General features: G+C 42.9%; 1 protein-coding gene across 6 annotated transcripts in view; it reads left to right on the top strand.

Moving 5' to 3' along the window:
* SLC12A8 (solute carrier family 12 member 8) overlaps nucleotides 1-13,761 on the top strand; it is a 102,790-nt gene that overhangs the window by 20,615 nt on the left and 68,414 nt on the right. For 5 of the 6 annotated variants that reach the window (XM_050917041.1, XM_050917036.1, XM_050917039.1 and 2 more), the window contains exons 3-5: nucleotides 3,034-3,180; nucleotides 7,656-7,847; nucleotides 12,041-12,272. In XM_050917041.1, coding sequence (XP_050772998.1) covers nucleotides 3,034-3,180; nucleotides 7,656-7,847; nucleotides 12,041-12,272 — 571 coding nt within the window. Of the gene's footprint in view, nucleotides 1-3,033; nucleotides 3,181-5,744; nucleotides 6,121-7,655; nucleotides 7,848-12,040; nucleotides 12,273-13,761 lie in introns of those variants that run through there. The other variant, XM_050917042.1, reaches the window with a different exon arrangement.

A 13,761-nucleotide genomic window follows, 5' to 3' on the forward strand; every position in this document is an offset into this window, starting at 1 on the left:
ATTTCCCGGACATTGTGGGGCCCTCAAGCACTGGTGCATGCTATCTCTCCTATTTTCTGCCTATAGCACATAATAGTCTACTCTCCTGTGGGCTGTAATACTTTGGTCTAATTTTTGTTGTTGGGTTTAGTGTAGTGGGTGCTGGCTGAGGGTGGTGGCCTGTGGTATACAGGAGGACAGACTAGATGATCTGGTGGTGCCCTCTGGCCTTAAACTCTATGACTATGAATGAGCTGGATTCTCTTTCTTCTTGTGCTGCTTCAGCAGAATTGCTTACTAAATTCCCACCACTTACATGTGTGCAAATCCAGCAAAAATGTTGATTCTGCACATATGTAACTGAAGGGTTAATTTGGCTTGTGGAACCTTTAGTACTGGTGCTGATCCATGAGAAAGAAAGACCCCCACCTTGTCTTTCGGAAACCCAGGCTGAGTTTGCAGGGCTGGCAGTTAGAAAAAACGTCTTTGAACTTGTGAACAGGAAACGTTCAATAGTCACTGAGGGAAAATAATCATGGAACCCTCTGATGCCTTTTCTATAGTCACTTTTCAGAGGAGCGCCACAGTTAACCATGCAGAAGCTCACTTAGCTTCTGGCCTGGCATTACATTCCTTCCCTACTCACCCTCCAGCTCATCACCATGTAAACTGCATGTGCTGTAGGAGGTGGTGGACATGTCCCTTGATGGAGCAGGATGAGTTAACCCAGAGCACTTCCCAGCCTTTAGTCATAAGCACATAAGAATCACAGATTATTAGGGTTGGAAGGGACCTCAGGAGATCATCTAGTCCAACCCCCTGCTCAAAGCAGGACCAATCCTCACTTCCTTAAATGGCCCCCTCAAGGATTGAACTCATAATCCTGGGTTTAGCAGGCCGATGCTCAAACCACTGAGCTATCCCCCCCTGCCCCTGGCCAAACTGAATCACACCAATGGTCCATCTAGCTCACTATCCTGTCTTCCAGTGGTGGCTGGTGCCAGATGTTTCATACGGAATGAACAGGATAGTTATTGAGTGATCCATCCCATCGTTCACTCCCAGCTTCTAGCAGTCAGAGAGTTAGGGACACCAAGAGCATGGGTTTGCATCCCTGACTGTCTTGGCTAATAGGCATTGATGGACCTATCCTCCATGAACTTACATAGTTCTTTTTTGAACCCAGTTATAGTCTTGGCCTTCGTAAAGTTCCCTGGCAACAAGTTCTGCAGGTTGACTGTGCATTGTGTGAAGAAATACTTCCTTTTGTTTGTTTTAAACCTGCTGCCTATTAATTTCATTGGTGACGTCTGGTTCTTGTGTTATGTGAAAAGGTAAATAACACTTCCTTATCACTTTCTCCACACCAGTCATGATTTTATAGCCCTCTATCATATCCCCTGTTAATCGTCTCTTTTCTAAGATGGACACGCCTAGTCTTTTTAACTAGGGATTTATATAGTGGCATTCTTTTATTTTCTGTCTTATTATCTATCCTTTTCATAATGGTTCCTAACATTCTGTTGGCTTTTTTGACTGCCACTGCACAGCACACAGGTGTTTTCCGAGAACTGCCCACAATGATTTCAAGATCCCTTTCCTTAGTGGTAACAGCTAATTTTGACCCCATCATTTTGTATGTATAGTGGGGATTATGTTTTCCAGTGTGAATTACTTTGCACTTATCAAAGCTGAATTTAATCTGCTATTTGTTCCCCAGTCACCCAGTTTTGCGAGATCCATTTGTTACTCTTCACACTCTGCTTTGGACTCAACTGTCTTGAGAATTTTGTATCATCTGAAAACCTCGCCACCTCACTGCTTATGCCCGTTTTCAGAATATTTATGAATGTGTTGAATAGCACTGGTCCCAGTACAGATCCTTGAATGACCCTGCTGTTTCCACTCTCCACTGTGAAAACCGACCGTTTATTCCTACCCTTTGTTCCCTGCCTTTTACCCAGCTACTGATCCATGAGGGGACCTTCCCTCTTATCCCATGACTCCTTACTTTGCCTAAGAGCCTTTGATGAGGATCTTGTCTAAGGCTTTCTGAAAGTCCACATACACTATATGCACTGGATCGCCCTTCTTCATGTGTGTGTTGAAATTTTCAGAGTATTTTAATAGGTCAGTGAGGCACAAGTTCCCTTTACAGAAGTCCCCAACATATCACGTTCATTTGTGCATCTGATCATTCTGTTTTTTGCTATAGTTTCAACCAATTTGCCTGAAGTTAGGCTCACTGACTTGTAATTGCCAATATCACCTCTGGAGCCTTTTAAAAAAAATTGGCATCACATTATCTGCCAGCCTTTTGGTATACAGACTGATTTAAGCATTAGTTTACATACCACACTTAGTAGCTCTGCAATTTCGTATTTGAGTTATTTCAGAACTCTTGGGCATATGCCCTCTGGTCCTGGTGACTTATTACTGTTTAATTTATCAGTTTGTTCTGAAACTGCCTCTATTGACACCTCAGTCTGGAATAGTTCCTTAGATTTGTCACCTAAAAAGAACAACTGAGGGATGGGAACCTCAGGAGAGCCCAAGTACTCTACCATGACTCCTGTAATGGGGAACCTGCTCATTGGCATCTTCTGTAACATATCTTCCTGTGCCTGATAAAAAACTGACAGTATAGCTTGTATATGTAGCATCCCATGACATTGATTGAGATGTTATGACCCTGCCTTCTGTACAGTAGAGACCGTTTTTTTGTGCTTCGATGTGGTGTTACTTGTTTGTTTGAATTCTGTATGACAGAGAGAGCAGATTAAAGACCAAATAGTGGTGCTTTCTGCATCCATGTTGTGGAGCCTGCAATAGTTTCATGGCATTGCTGGGGATCTGTGGACCTCGTGGTCCTGTCACTCAAAGTTTCCCCTTTCCTTTGATATACTGCTCTTTGTGGGTGATGTCAGGCAAAGTGACGCTGTAGCAGCCATGCGCAGAGCTCCCTGTTGTAGGAGTCTTGGCAGGCCACTGTGCCACTTCTGCAGTCACCCAGATGACAGCATGGAGGTAACTGAAGGTTTTACTTTCCTCTAGGTATCTCAAACGCAGACCAAACCCTGGTGGAAGATACAGCTATTCGTCTGGGAGCCAGTGCTCTTTGGAACCTGGGATGGCGTCTTTACTTCTTGCATGATCAACATTTTTGGAGTGGTTCTTTTTCTGAGGACTGGATGGCTAGTGGTGAGTGAAGGACAAACTGGGTGATATTGTGGGTTAAGTAGTAGGTTATTCTCTCCCCCGCCACAATTGTGTTTGATTTTGTGCTTCGTGAATCGGTTAAATCTCTTGGTTTTTCTTCTTGCCCTTCTGAAAATGTAGATGACTGTGTTTAAAAATACACTGAGGCTGGGGCCGTTTCCTCTGTAATGCGCTGTTCTGCAAATGCCAAACAAACCTGACAATTTTATAGAGAAGTCCATGTCTAATGGTGTATCCAAATATAACTTTCCAGGTAAAATGTATTACCATGGTTACACATCCTCCACTGTCCTCCTCCAAGCAGCACTGAACAGTTGTATTTCTAACATGGCAGTTTTAAATGGAGACCCTGCTTTTCCGTATAAAGGACCCTGGATTGTGCAGCATTCTCCTTGATATCCAGGAGAGTCCCATGCGTGGCTCAAGGGTAGCATATATCCCAGTCTCGTGGCTTTAAGAGTGAGCCTGATACTACAGCATGAAGCAGGATCCAGCCTCGCTCAATAAATTGTGCTGTTCCCTGCAGCTTCCATGCAGGAAAAGCAAAGCTTCCCAAGGGAATGTTGGAGATGAACCCTGGACTTAATGTCATGAGCCCAGCTGTTCTCAAAGGTACAAGAAGAAATTTTTGACATCTAGCATTTGATATAGTGCTTTTCTTCTGAAAGGGTAGGGATCTGTGTGTTTTTACAGGGAGAGAAATTCAGGGCCAGGTTCTGATCTCCCACGGCACCGGGGTATATTCGGAATAATGTCAACGAAGTTACACAGTCTGAGGGGCGACTCAGGCCCGTAATAAAGAGATATCGATGAATCCTGTTGCCACTCCTGGGAGGAAATGAAGCAGCTGTTCAAAGACATATAGCATTACTTCACAAGGGTTTATAGCAGGAAGTGTAGATATGACCTGATCCAACTGAATCTGCAGGGGAAATGTTTAATCCAGTCCTGCCAGGTTCTGAGTGCCTTCAGTTCCCCAGCATAACCACTTTAGCTCACTTCCTGATTATATCATCTAAATTTGGCATATTGGTTCAATGGGTACTGAGGTTCCCAGCCCTGGCTAGGCCCAGTGTGGTTCCCACACTGGCTGTTGGGAACAATACGCTTGTGAGAATTGCCCTGGGGTCTACAATCACCAAAAGGGTCCAGCCTTCATTCAAGACTGTACCTCCAGAAACTCCCTCTCCCTTAGTTCCCCCTAGGGGATTAGTTCATTACTGACTCAGAAAGCTAAATGTCGCCCACTGAATCACCAGTGTAACTTCCTTCGACTGTCATGATTTTCTTTGGAGGTCTCTCCTCCATGAATCATCCAGGCCCAATCCTTGCCTTATGAAATCTGACAGTCCATTGCCAGCACAGGTGTCGCATTATCAGAAAGATCATCATTCCCAGCTGGATTACCCAGGGCCCTTTACTGATACCCATTAGCCATACATAATAGGTGAGTTTTTTTCATCATTTACTTCCCTGTCCCATATTAATTTCAACTGAGATGTCAGAACGGTTTCCGTAAGCCCTTCATCGACACCGTCATATTGCCTTCATCCCTCACTTTGCTTTTTAATAGAAAGTTACTGGTGGCACAGTCAGTAAATAAAGTAAAAAAATCAAACAGAGGATTTTTAAAAGGGAAATGAGGAGTGATTGAAAATAATAGTATTAGGCCTTGAAGTCACTAGGGCTTCACACAAGCACAGAGGTTTGCTTGCATGGATCTGATTGCAAAATCAGGGCCTTGGATTGTAAAATTTTCAAGACAGCAGGGGTCATGTCTTCCTATATATTTCTGCAGCGCCAAGTACAGAGACCCTGATTCTTACTGGAGGTCTTTGGGCCCACGTTGAAGTATTAGATAATAATGCTAATGATACACTGGGCCTTTAATCTCAACTGTAGCATGTCCTGTCATGCATGTGTAAATAAGCTTCAGTGTTCCAGTTTTCTCTCCTGCCCTGCATTCTGCTGTGATCCCTGAGTGTGGCGTTCCTTCCCATGATGCATTGCAAGAACCAATTCTGGTTTTTAGGGTCTGTGTTATTGACTTTTTCCTCTGTAGATCCAAATGGACTGTCCATTACCACAAGCAGTGGGCAAGAACTACCATCCCTCCTGGATAATTAATAGAAGTTATTTGCCACCAATTAAAAAAAAAAACTATTGAAAGTATTTCAGTGTATTTAAAAAAAAATGCAAGTTTTCAGTACCATCTTAACCTGATTGTCCATAATTGAGGCAAAGAAACAATTTTTCCTTTTTCTAAAAGCAAAACAAAACTAGATTATAAGAGTTCATGTGATATAGCTCCAGCTAACAGCTGCATTCACAATGAGCCCTGGCTTCATTTTCTACTGATCCAATAAAATCAACACCTAAAACAGCAGGATATTGAACCAAAATAGGATTTCACAATGATAGCAACATCCTGGATACGTTTCTCTTTTTTAAAGAAAAATAAAACAAAAACCCACCAACATCAGAAAAAGCTGGGACTTAGACCAGCACAAAATAGAAGCAGCAGCAGCCTGTTGCTGATAAGAAACAAAATGGTGCCAGAGGCCAACGTGTCCTCAGATACAAGCGCCACTGGAATGGAGAGAGAGGCAACTTGGCAGCCAGTAGCGGAGAGAAATTATGCAAAAACCTTACCGTAGTAATGGGGTAGTGCTGTGAGGGAAGGAAGAAGGGTGGGGAGAAGTTTCCGATCCTCTCTGCATTGGCATTGGGTCCTGGATGAGTTTTCAGGGGAAGTGACTGAGATTCAGAGATCAGCGAGTTACACTAGCTGGAGAAGTTCAGCAGGAACATAGAGACACTCTCTTGACACTGGAAAAGAGATTTCTGCAGCATGAAGAACAAGCATAAGACGGTGAGAACGGGGCTCACATGAGAAGCATTTGTTGCTCGGACTCCCTGAAGGTACTGAACAGTCTCTAATTCTATTTCACTTTTGGACTTCGGACTTGAATAGAAAAGCCCACCAAACGGGGCAAGCTTCAAACTGAAGATATGCTGTCTCTTAAAGCTGTAGATGGTGGGAGGCCATGGGCTCTATGTGGCCTGGTTCTACGGCTATCAAGGCACACAAGCTGACTTACCCCCTGCAGTCACCAAAGGCTCCATGGCACATGGTGGCAAGACCATTACATGTTTCTGGGAAGAATTGGATTTCCTTGTAAGCCTGTGGGCTGAGGGGTTCTTGGATTCTAATACAGATGACCTGCTCGCCCATTTGCCATCTCATAACACAGCTACAGCAGTTGGATACATGGAAAAGGGATTTAAGATAAGTCTGTTAATGCACCTTAGCAGCTGGGAATTAGAGAACAAGCCAGCGCCATATGCCAAAGCAGCTGTTTGTGGACCTCTGCTCTAGATCAGGAAGTGAAAAGTCACAGGTTTCACAAATCCGCTTGTGATACCACCAGGAGGCGAGCCAATTTCCATATTGCAGGCCACTGAACAGGCCTGCTTGAAAGCAGGGCTGTCCCAAGCATCTGTGGAAAGCTGGAGGAGCACATAGGTGTGGACTGAGATATTGCGTCACAAGAGACGGTGGATAGTCCAGATAATTACCAGCAAGCAATTACCTATAACATGTGTATTTTTTCTCTTGTATATTCAGTCTTTCCTTCTGTTTTTGTAATTCATTGTGGGTGTTAGCAACATAGTAGTTCTAAGTGGCTTAGATTTTCAGAAGCATTTGATCTCAATTGGAGCTGCTGGTTTCTGAGCCCTTTTGAATATCTGATCATTTAGGGGCCTAAGAAATGGGCAGTTTGAAAATCCAGGCTTTTATTTCAGGACCTGTTGCATGCTGAGGTTTTTTTGTTTTGTGTTTATCTGACCCAGTATTTGTAACAATCAAAATATCCCCCTGCCCCTTTTTTACCTTGTGGCAGATTATTCATGGTTATAAGGGAGTTGTAACTGTGAACCTTTAGCTGAGTAGTGATCTGCCCTTGATAACACCCTAGTGTGTTAAATCTCAGGTCGAGGGATCAGTGAGATAACCTGATGCCCTCAGGAGTTTATACAAAGTAAGGCTCTTTTGAGGAGACCCTCACTCACTTGCTGATAAGGGTAGAATTTCCTAGAAAGAACCAGTGGGGATAAATATTATTATTTGTACTGCGGTGGCATCTAGGAGCCCTAGCTATGGACCAAGAGCCCATTGTGCTAGGTGCTGCACATACACACAACACAAGAATGGCCCTTAAACCTCAAAGACCTGAACATGTTTCAAGATTTTATAATTAACATACATTTCTGTGGTTGCTAAATTTACAGGTGAAAAGTCTGTCTTTTATTTAATCTGAATATAAAATAACCTACAATGAATTGACATGATGTGTTATAAATAACTGGACTCTCAGAAGGTGATGGGTCTTTTTTCCTACCCTGAATAATTTTCCTTGTGTTCTTCAGTGTCTTTTTTTCCCCCTCTGTTACAGGGAAACACTGGCATTTTAATGGGCATGTTTCTGGTGTCCTTTGTTGTCGTGGTTGCCTTGGTAACTGTCTTATCTGGAATTGGGGTTTGTGAGCGGTGCAGCATCGGAAGTGGAGGAGTCTATTCCATGATTTCTACTGTCCTCGGTGGTCAAGTTGGAGGGACCATTGGCCTCCTTTATATTTTTGGTCAGGTAAAAATGATTGTTACTGCAAGCACGCCCTTGGTCCTTTTCTTCCATGCTCTAAAATAAATAAGATGATCCCACTGAGAAGGAGGGTGGCTTGGAAAAGCAGAGTTGTAGGCATATAATTCCATTCCTCTCAGTATGGTCAAGCTTGTCGTCACTCAACGAGTACAGATCAGTCCTGTCATGTTTGAACAGGGGGAAGGCTAATGAGGAGGCTAATGATTTCCTCCCCATGTATGGAACCATCTCTGACACAGTCTGAATTCCCTCTGCTGTCCTGAGGTGCTGGTCATGGGAACAATGACCAAAACAGAATGAAACACAAAAAATGCCATAGCTAAGACATCTCATCTACAAGCAAGGAAATATTTAAACTGAAGAGGAAAAAGCCTTATGTGGCCAAGTGGACAATACAAACTCTACAGATCAGCTGTGGGGTTATACATTTGCCCATAATGTACTAAATGTTTCCTTTTGAGGGTGGAGCAGTAGGAGGAGCACTTGGGGAAAAGAGATTAGGTGGTTTGGAGACAAAGTTGTGTCTGAGCCATTAGGGAAGTGGAGAGGACCCGGACCCCATGTGGAGGAGGAGCTTATGGGTAGTTGATTTTGTGCACAGTTTTGCAACTCTTTGTTTTTAGAGAAACCCTACTGTGCCACTGAAGTGGTGGATTGAAATTAGACAGTTAAGAAACACAAACGACTATCCGTACCAATAGAAAAGTGATTATTAATGCCCATAGCAATTGAAAAAAATAGAGAGATTAGAAATACCAGAAAAGGTCATGTACAATGAAGAATTGTTCATTTAAATGCATTAGCTTGCAGCTGTCTTTAAAATCCTGGCCAATTTGAAAAGTCTACATCAAATACAAATTCAATAGTTACAAGACAGGGCATGCAAAAAAAGTCACACATGTAAAAAAAGACTTTCCCCAGCCTTTTGCCCTATAATTCCCCCAATCTCCCCTGCTGCCTGGGAAAGCAGCTGAGCTGTGCAGCATGTCTTGAGGTCATAGAATCTGGGCTCTGGCAGACCACGGATTTAGCTAGACAATCATTTTACGTGGGGGTGGGGGGTTTGGAGAGAAGAGGAACTGGCAGGTGTTTAGCAGTGCTGTGCTTTATCCCAGTGGTTTTCAAATGGGGGTACACATACCCCTAGAGCTACACGCACTCTCATCGGGGGTACACTAGAAAATTCCTGTAATGGCAGACAACGCATTTTATTTAGTAAGACTTGGCAATCTAATCAATGTTTGATCTCCTTTCTGTTAAAACTACAGCCTCCATGAGACTCAGAATTAGAGGCACGACCCCCCAAGGGGGACATAGAGGAAATTTAGGGGGGTTAATGGCAAAGAGCTGGGCCCTACTTGAAGTTACAATTTTTGGTTGTTCCCTCCCACCCCAGACAGGCTGGGTGGCCTGCTGAGGTGATTCAGGGGGTGGAGGTGGTGCTCCCTCTCTGAGCTCCGCCGCACGGTGTTGCCGCTTGTCTCCCCAAAAGCATTCCTCTGCCTCGCAGTTTGGTGACTTCTAAAAGCTGTTGCTAAATGGAAGGCAGAAATCTTGGTGGTGGAGGGGGAGGAATAGTTCAAAAACATTTTAAAAATTACCCGTTTCCATGATGCATTTATGGAGAAATTGGCTCCACTGTAGAAGTCACAGCAATACCTTTATATGCATAGAAATATCTCATTCTTCTGGCGAAGGTAGGGTTTATTGAAGGAAAGACAGACTGTTGCTTCAAGGCCACTGATAGTGTTGAGACTAGCAGCAGATCCTTCTTTCTCTCCACTCCCTGAATTATTCTTTGCAATATATGTACTGTTTCCTTTTACTTGGCTTTGTTATGAAAGTAGAAGGATTCTATTTAAATCCTTCCAAAAACTGGTGTTAATCAGTTGAAAATAACCCTGAAATCCTAAGTTGCAGTGCTCCCTGCAGTCAGCTACATGGCATTTCTCTGTGCTTTCAGGATTCTTTCTTGTATTAGGCTTTTCAAGCAAATGCATTTTGTTTTGAGGCAGATTCTACTTTTCTTTTCAAGTCTCAAATGCAATCTTTTGTGAATATCCCATCACGACACTAGATGTCCTTTCATAAATTATATTTTTAGAAATTCTCTGTATTAAATATGCATATTGAGGGCAAAGTTTTCAAAACTAAGCACGTGCAATTACATGGATGCATTGTGCGCACTCATTGTCTGCCTGGAAATACCTGTCCATGAATGCACAGACGCTAAGTTGGTGGAAATCAGTATTTTTCCACTTAAGTCAATAAAACAGTGCTGATTTACTCTAGCAAAGGTTGTGATCTATGGTCTGTTAATCACTAGTTACTAAAGGCTTGATTTAACTCTTGTTGAAGTCAATGGAAGTCTTTTGTTTGACTTTCCTGGGAGTTGGATTGTGCTCTTTGTGACTACGTGACCAGATTGGGTCATTTGTTCTGGGACTACTGGATCTAAAAGCATGAGCCTCTACTTCTTCAACTAAAGGACAAGGACCATTAGTCAGGAGATAGTGATTGAGTCAAAGCTGAATACGTGGCCTGACCATTAGAGGGGGACAAAGAGCCACGTTGTGTCAACATAGGTTGCACACTCACCCTGGCTGAGGAAGTTCATCCTAAACTTGAGAAGTCCACAGCAGTTCAGATACCCATATGGGCCACCAATTGGTAACACCTGCACGTGCACACATTGGTATTTTGAACCCATACGGTTGGTGCACGCTGATGTTCACATGTAACTGCCCATGCCTGACTTTAGAAATGTGACCCTTGGTATCAGCTTAACGTTGGAAAGGATTGTCAGTGAAATGTCAGATATAATAGGAAGGCGGGAAGTTTTAGTTTAGAGAGTTTTATACAGTGAATGAAAGTCCTCTCTCTTCCCAACTCCCTCCTTCTTCTTTGAATCCAGTAGTGCCACTTTAGTTTGGCAGGGAAAGGATTGCTTAGATTTCTATCTTCTCTCTGGCATGAATTGTAGCCTTAACCTGCACACACTTCCCTGAGCTTTGGAACTTCATTCCTGCAGACACACACACATCCAGTGAAGAACACAAGTCCTTCTCTGCATCAAGAAAAATAAACTGCTCTCCCCAGATCTCATGGGACATGAGTTGCACAATACATGCTTATCAGTGCAGGCTATGTTCCAGTAAAGAGACAGGGAACTGGTGGAACAGCAAACTTTAAATCCAAACTAAATACGGAGTTAAAAACCTTGAAAACAATAAAGTGGGAAGCAATCAGTCATTCTCCAAGCAGGTGTTTCACAGAAAGAAAGGAAAACAAGAAATTACAGAGATGTGCTCTTATTTTGCGCCTTGGGTGGGCAAACGTATTTTCTTTCACTTCAGAGTATTGTTCAGGAGATGCTCAGTGTCTTTGAGGTGTCAGTATGACAAATTCATACTGACCTCACCATTGCTTTGTGTATTCACTGAGTTTTATTCTGTTGCTCTAAAAAAGGGTGCATTTTAGAGCTGGTAAAAGGTAGGTCGCTTGATAGTCTCAGAGCCCTAAGTCCCCTATTTACCCACGGAACCGGTCCAGACTTTCTTACACTATCCTGGCAACATACCTCATTCCCATGTTTAGTCTCCATGTAAATGTTTGGCCCAGGGAATCCTCAGCCTCTCTGCTAAAGTTACGCTTTGGCTGTGGGTGGGTCATTGGGAGTGGGCATCAAACCCAGGACAAGGAGCCTCTCTTGCCTGAGCTAAAATCTGGGGATTGGTCTTGTTTGGAGCAGGGGGTTGGACTAAATGACCTCCTGAGGTCCCTTCCAACCCTAATAGTCTATGATTCTAGTCTATGAAAAGCCCAGCTTTGTTACTGAAGGCTGTAGCAATCTATGGATGGCCTAGCCACCACTTGAAGGGGACAGAACACCAACCTGAGTGGGTGGATATTACATTAACAAGGGTGCAAATTGTGATGTGGTGCCTGTCCTGCAGGGATTTGACTGAGATAACCAAACTCCTCTCACGTCCACCATGGTGCAGCCATCAGATGGTAACAACCTTCAGTCAATAGCATCCTGGACTGACTGAAACTAAAGGGTGAAATACTCTGCATCTTGTCACCAATCCTCTGAGCCATCCAACATCCTCCAGTTCAGGCATGTTAGGCAGTACTTGCACTGGGGGTGAGGGTGTTTATGTTTAAATGTCATTCAGTGTGTTGCAGGTGCTATGTACATCACCGGGTTTGCAGAATCCATCTCCGACTTACTGGGTTTCAGTAGCACTTGGGCAGTTAGAGGCATTTCACTGGCAGTCTTACTAGGTCTGCTTGGAATTAACCTGGCTGGTGTTAAATGGATAATCCGTCTCCAACTGTTACTGCTCTTCCTGCTGGCTGTTTCTACGCTGGACTTTGTCATTGGATCATTCACGCACCTAGATCCAGGTAAAACTTCATGAATGCTTCATGTTTACAATTGCAACAGAATTTATAACGTGTGTTAAATTTCGTTTTCCCCTTAATTTATGATTCTGTGAATTTAAAAGCTGGACAAAAATATAGACCAAAACTTCTAGAGGTGGATCCCTAAAGTTAGGCACCTAACCAGAGCCCCTGTTCTGCAAACACTTAGGGCATCTCTACAGCCTGAAGTCAACCTATGTTAGGTCGACTGCAGTGGCTGATGTCCACGTAATCCTCCTCCTGTTGGAGGAGTGCATCCTCACCAGGAGCATTTCCACCTCCTGAAGAGGGACAGTGTTGGGGGAGGCTGAGAGTCAACAGCTGATGCAAGTAACGAAGTGTCTACACAGACATTGTGTCACACTAACTTCACCAGCATAAGCCCTTTGCCTCTCGTGGAGTTGGGATTATGATGTCGGTATAATAAGGCACTTACATCAGCGGGACAAGGTTGTCGTTTGTACGCTGACATAATTAGATTGGCGTAAGCTGCAGCCTAAGACAGAGGTAGACCCAGCCTATGATACATCCTTAAACACAGGTACCAATGTTTGCAGGATTGGGACCATAGGTGCCTAACTTTGCTGCCTACATTTAGGTAACTACTTTAAAAAGTACTGGCTGTAACCTTTTATTGAGTTCTTAGTTTCTGAAAGCTTTCTAACAATAGAAAACTGCCTGCACAGACAGAGTTGCTATGTCCAATGAACAGTTTTTAAAAGAGTTGTATCCATAAAGATTAAGAATAACAAATTTACATTAAGAAGTTTTTCATATCAGTTTGATGCCTGTAATTGCCTTTAAAAAATAAAACCGTCAGCTTATAATGAATTGCATGACAGCACATCAAACAGTTTAGACAGTCCGGGCAATAATGTCTCATTTTTTCCCCTTGTGTGTCTGTCTCCCTCCCCCTCCCCCCACAGTGTGTGTCTATATTCACCTTCTGTCTCTTGTTTTAGATTGTAAATTCTCTGGGAGCAGAGACCATCTTTTTGTTCTGTTTGATTCTACAGCACCTAGAACAAGGGGTTCCTGGTCCATGACTGAGGCTCCAACGGGTTGCCATAAAACAAATAATAAATAAGAATAATAATTGTCACCAGGAAAATTATTCTACTTATAATGTAAAAACCCAATACTTATTTGAAGAATAATTTTGAAAATTTTGTTTAGGTTCCTTTTAATTATGCCGTTAGTCGTCATAATCAGCAATTGCTATTGGAACTGGATGAAATATTAGGAAGAATATCCAAAATGCTTGAAATTTGAAAAATTTTGGCACTTCATTGTGACTTCAATATCACTCCTCTTTTTTTGTAGCTTTTTGCACTGAAATGCACCATGTTTAGAAAAAATTGATCTTATGTTCAAGCAAATATTGATCTGTTTATGAGAAAAGACATTTTCAGGATAACGGGTGGCTTAGTTAAGGAAGGGAATATTTTCTGGGATAAGGAAAGTCTCTTAA

The sequence above is a fragment of the Gopherus flavomarginatus genome, chromosome 10 (assembly GCF_025201925.1).
Source record: "Gopherus flavomarginatus isolate rGopFla2 chromosome 10, rGopFla2.mat.asm, whole genome shotgun sequence".
Taxonomy (NCBI): Eukaryota; Metazoa; Chordata; order Testudines; family Testudinidae; genus Gopherus; species Gopherus flavomarginatus.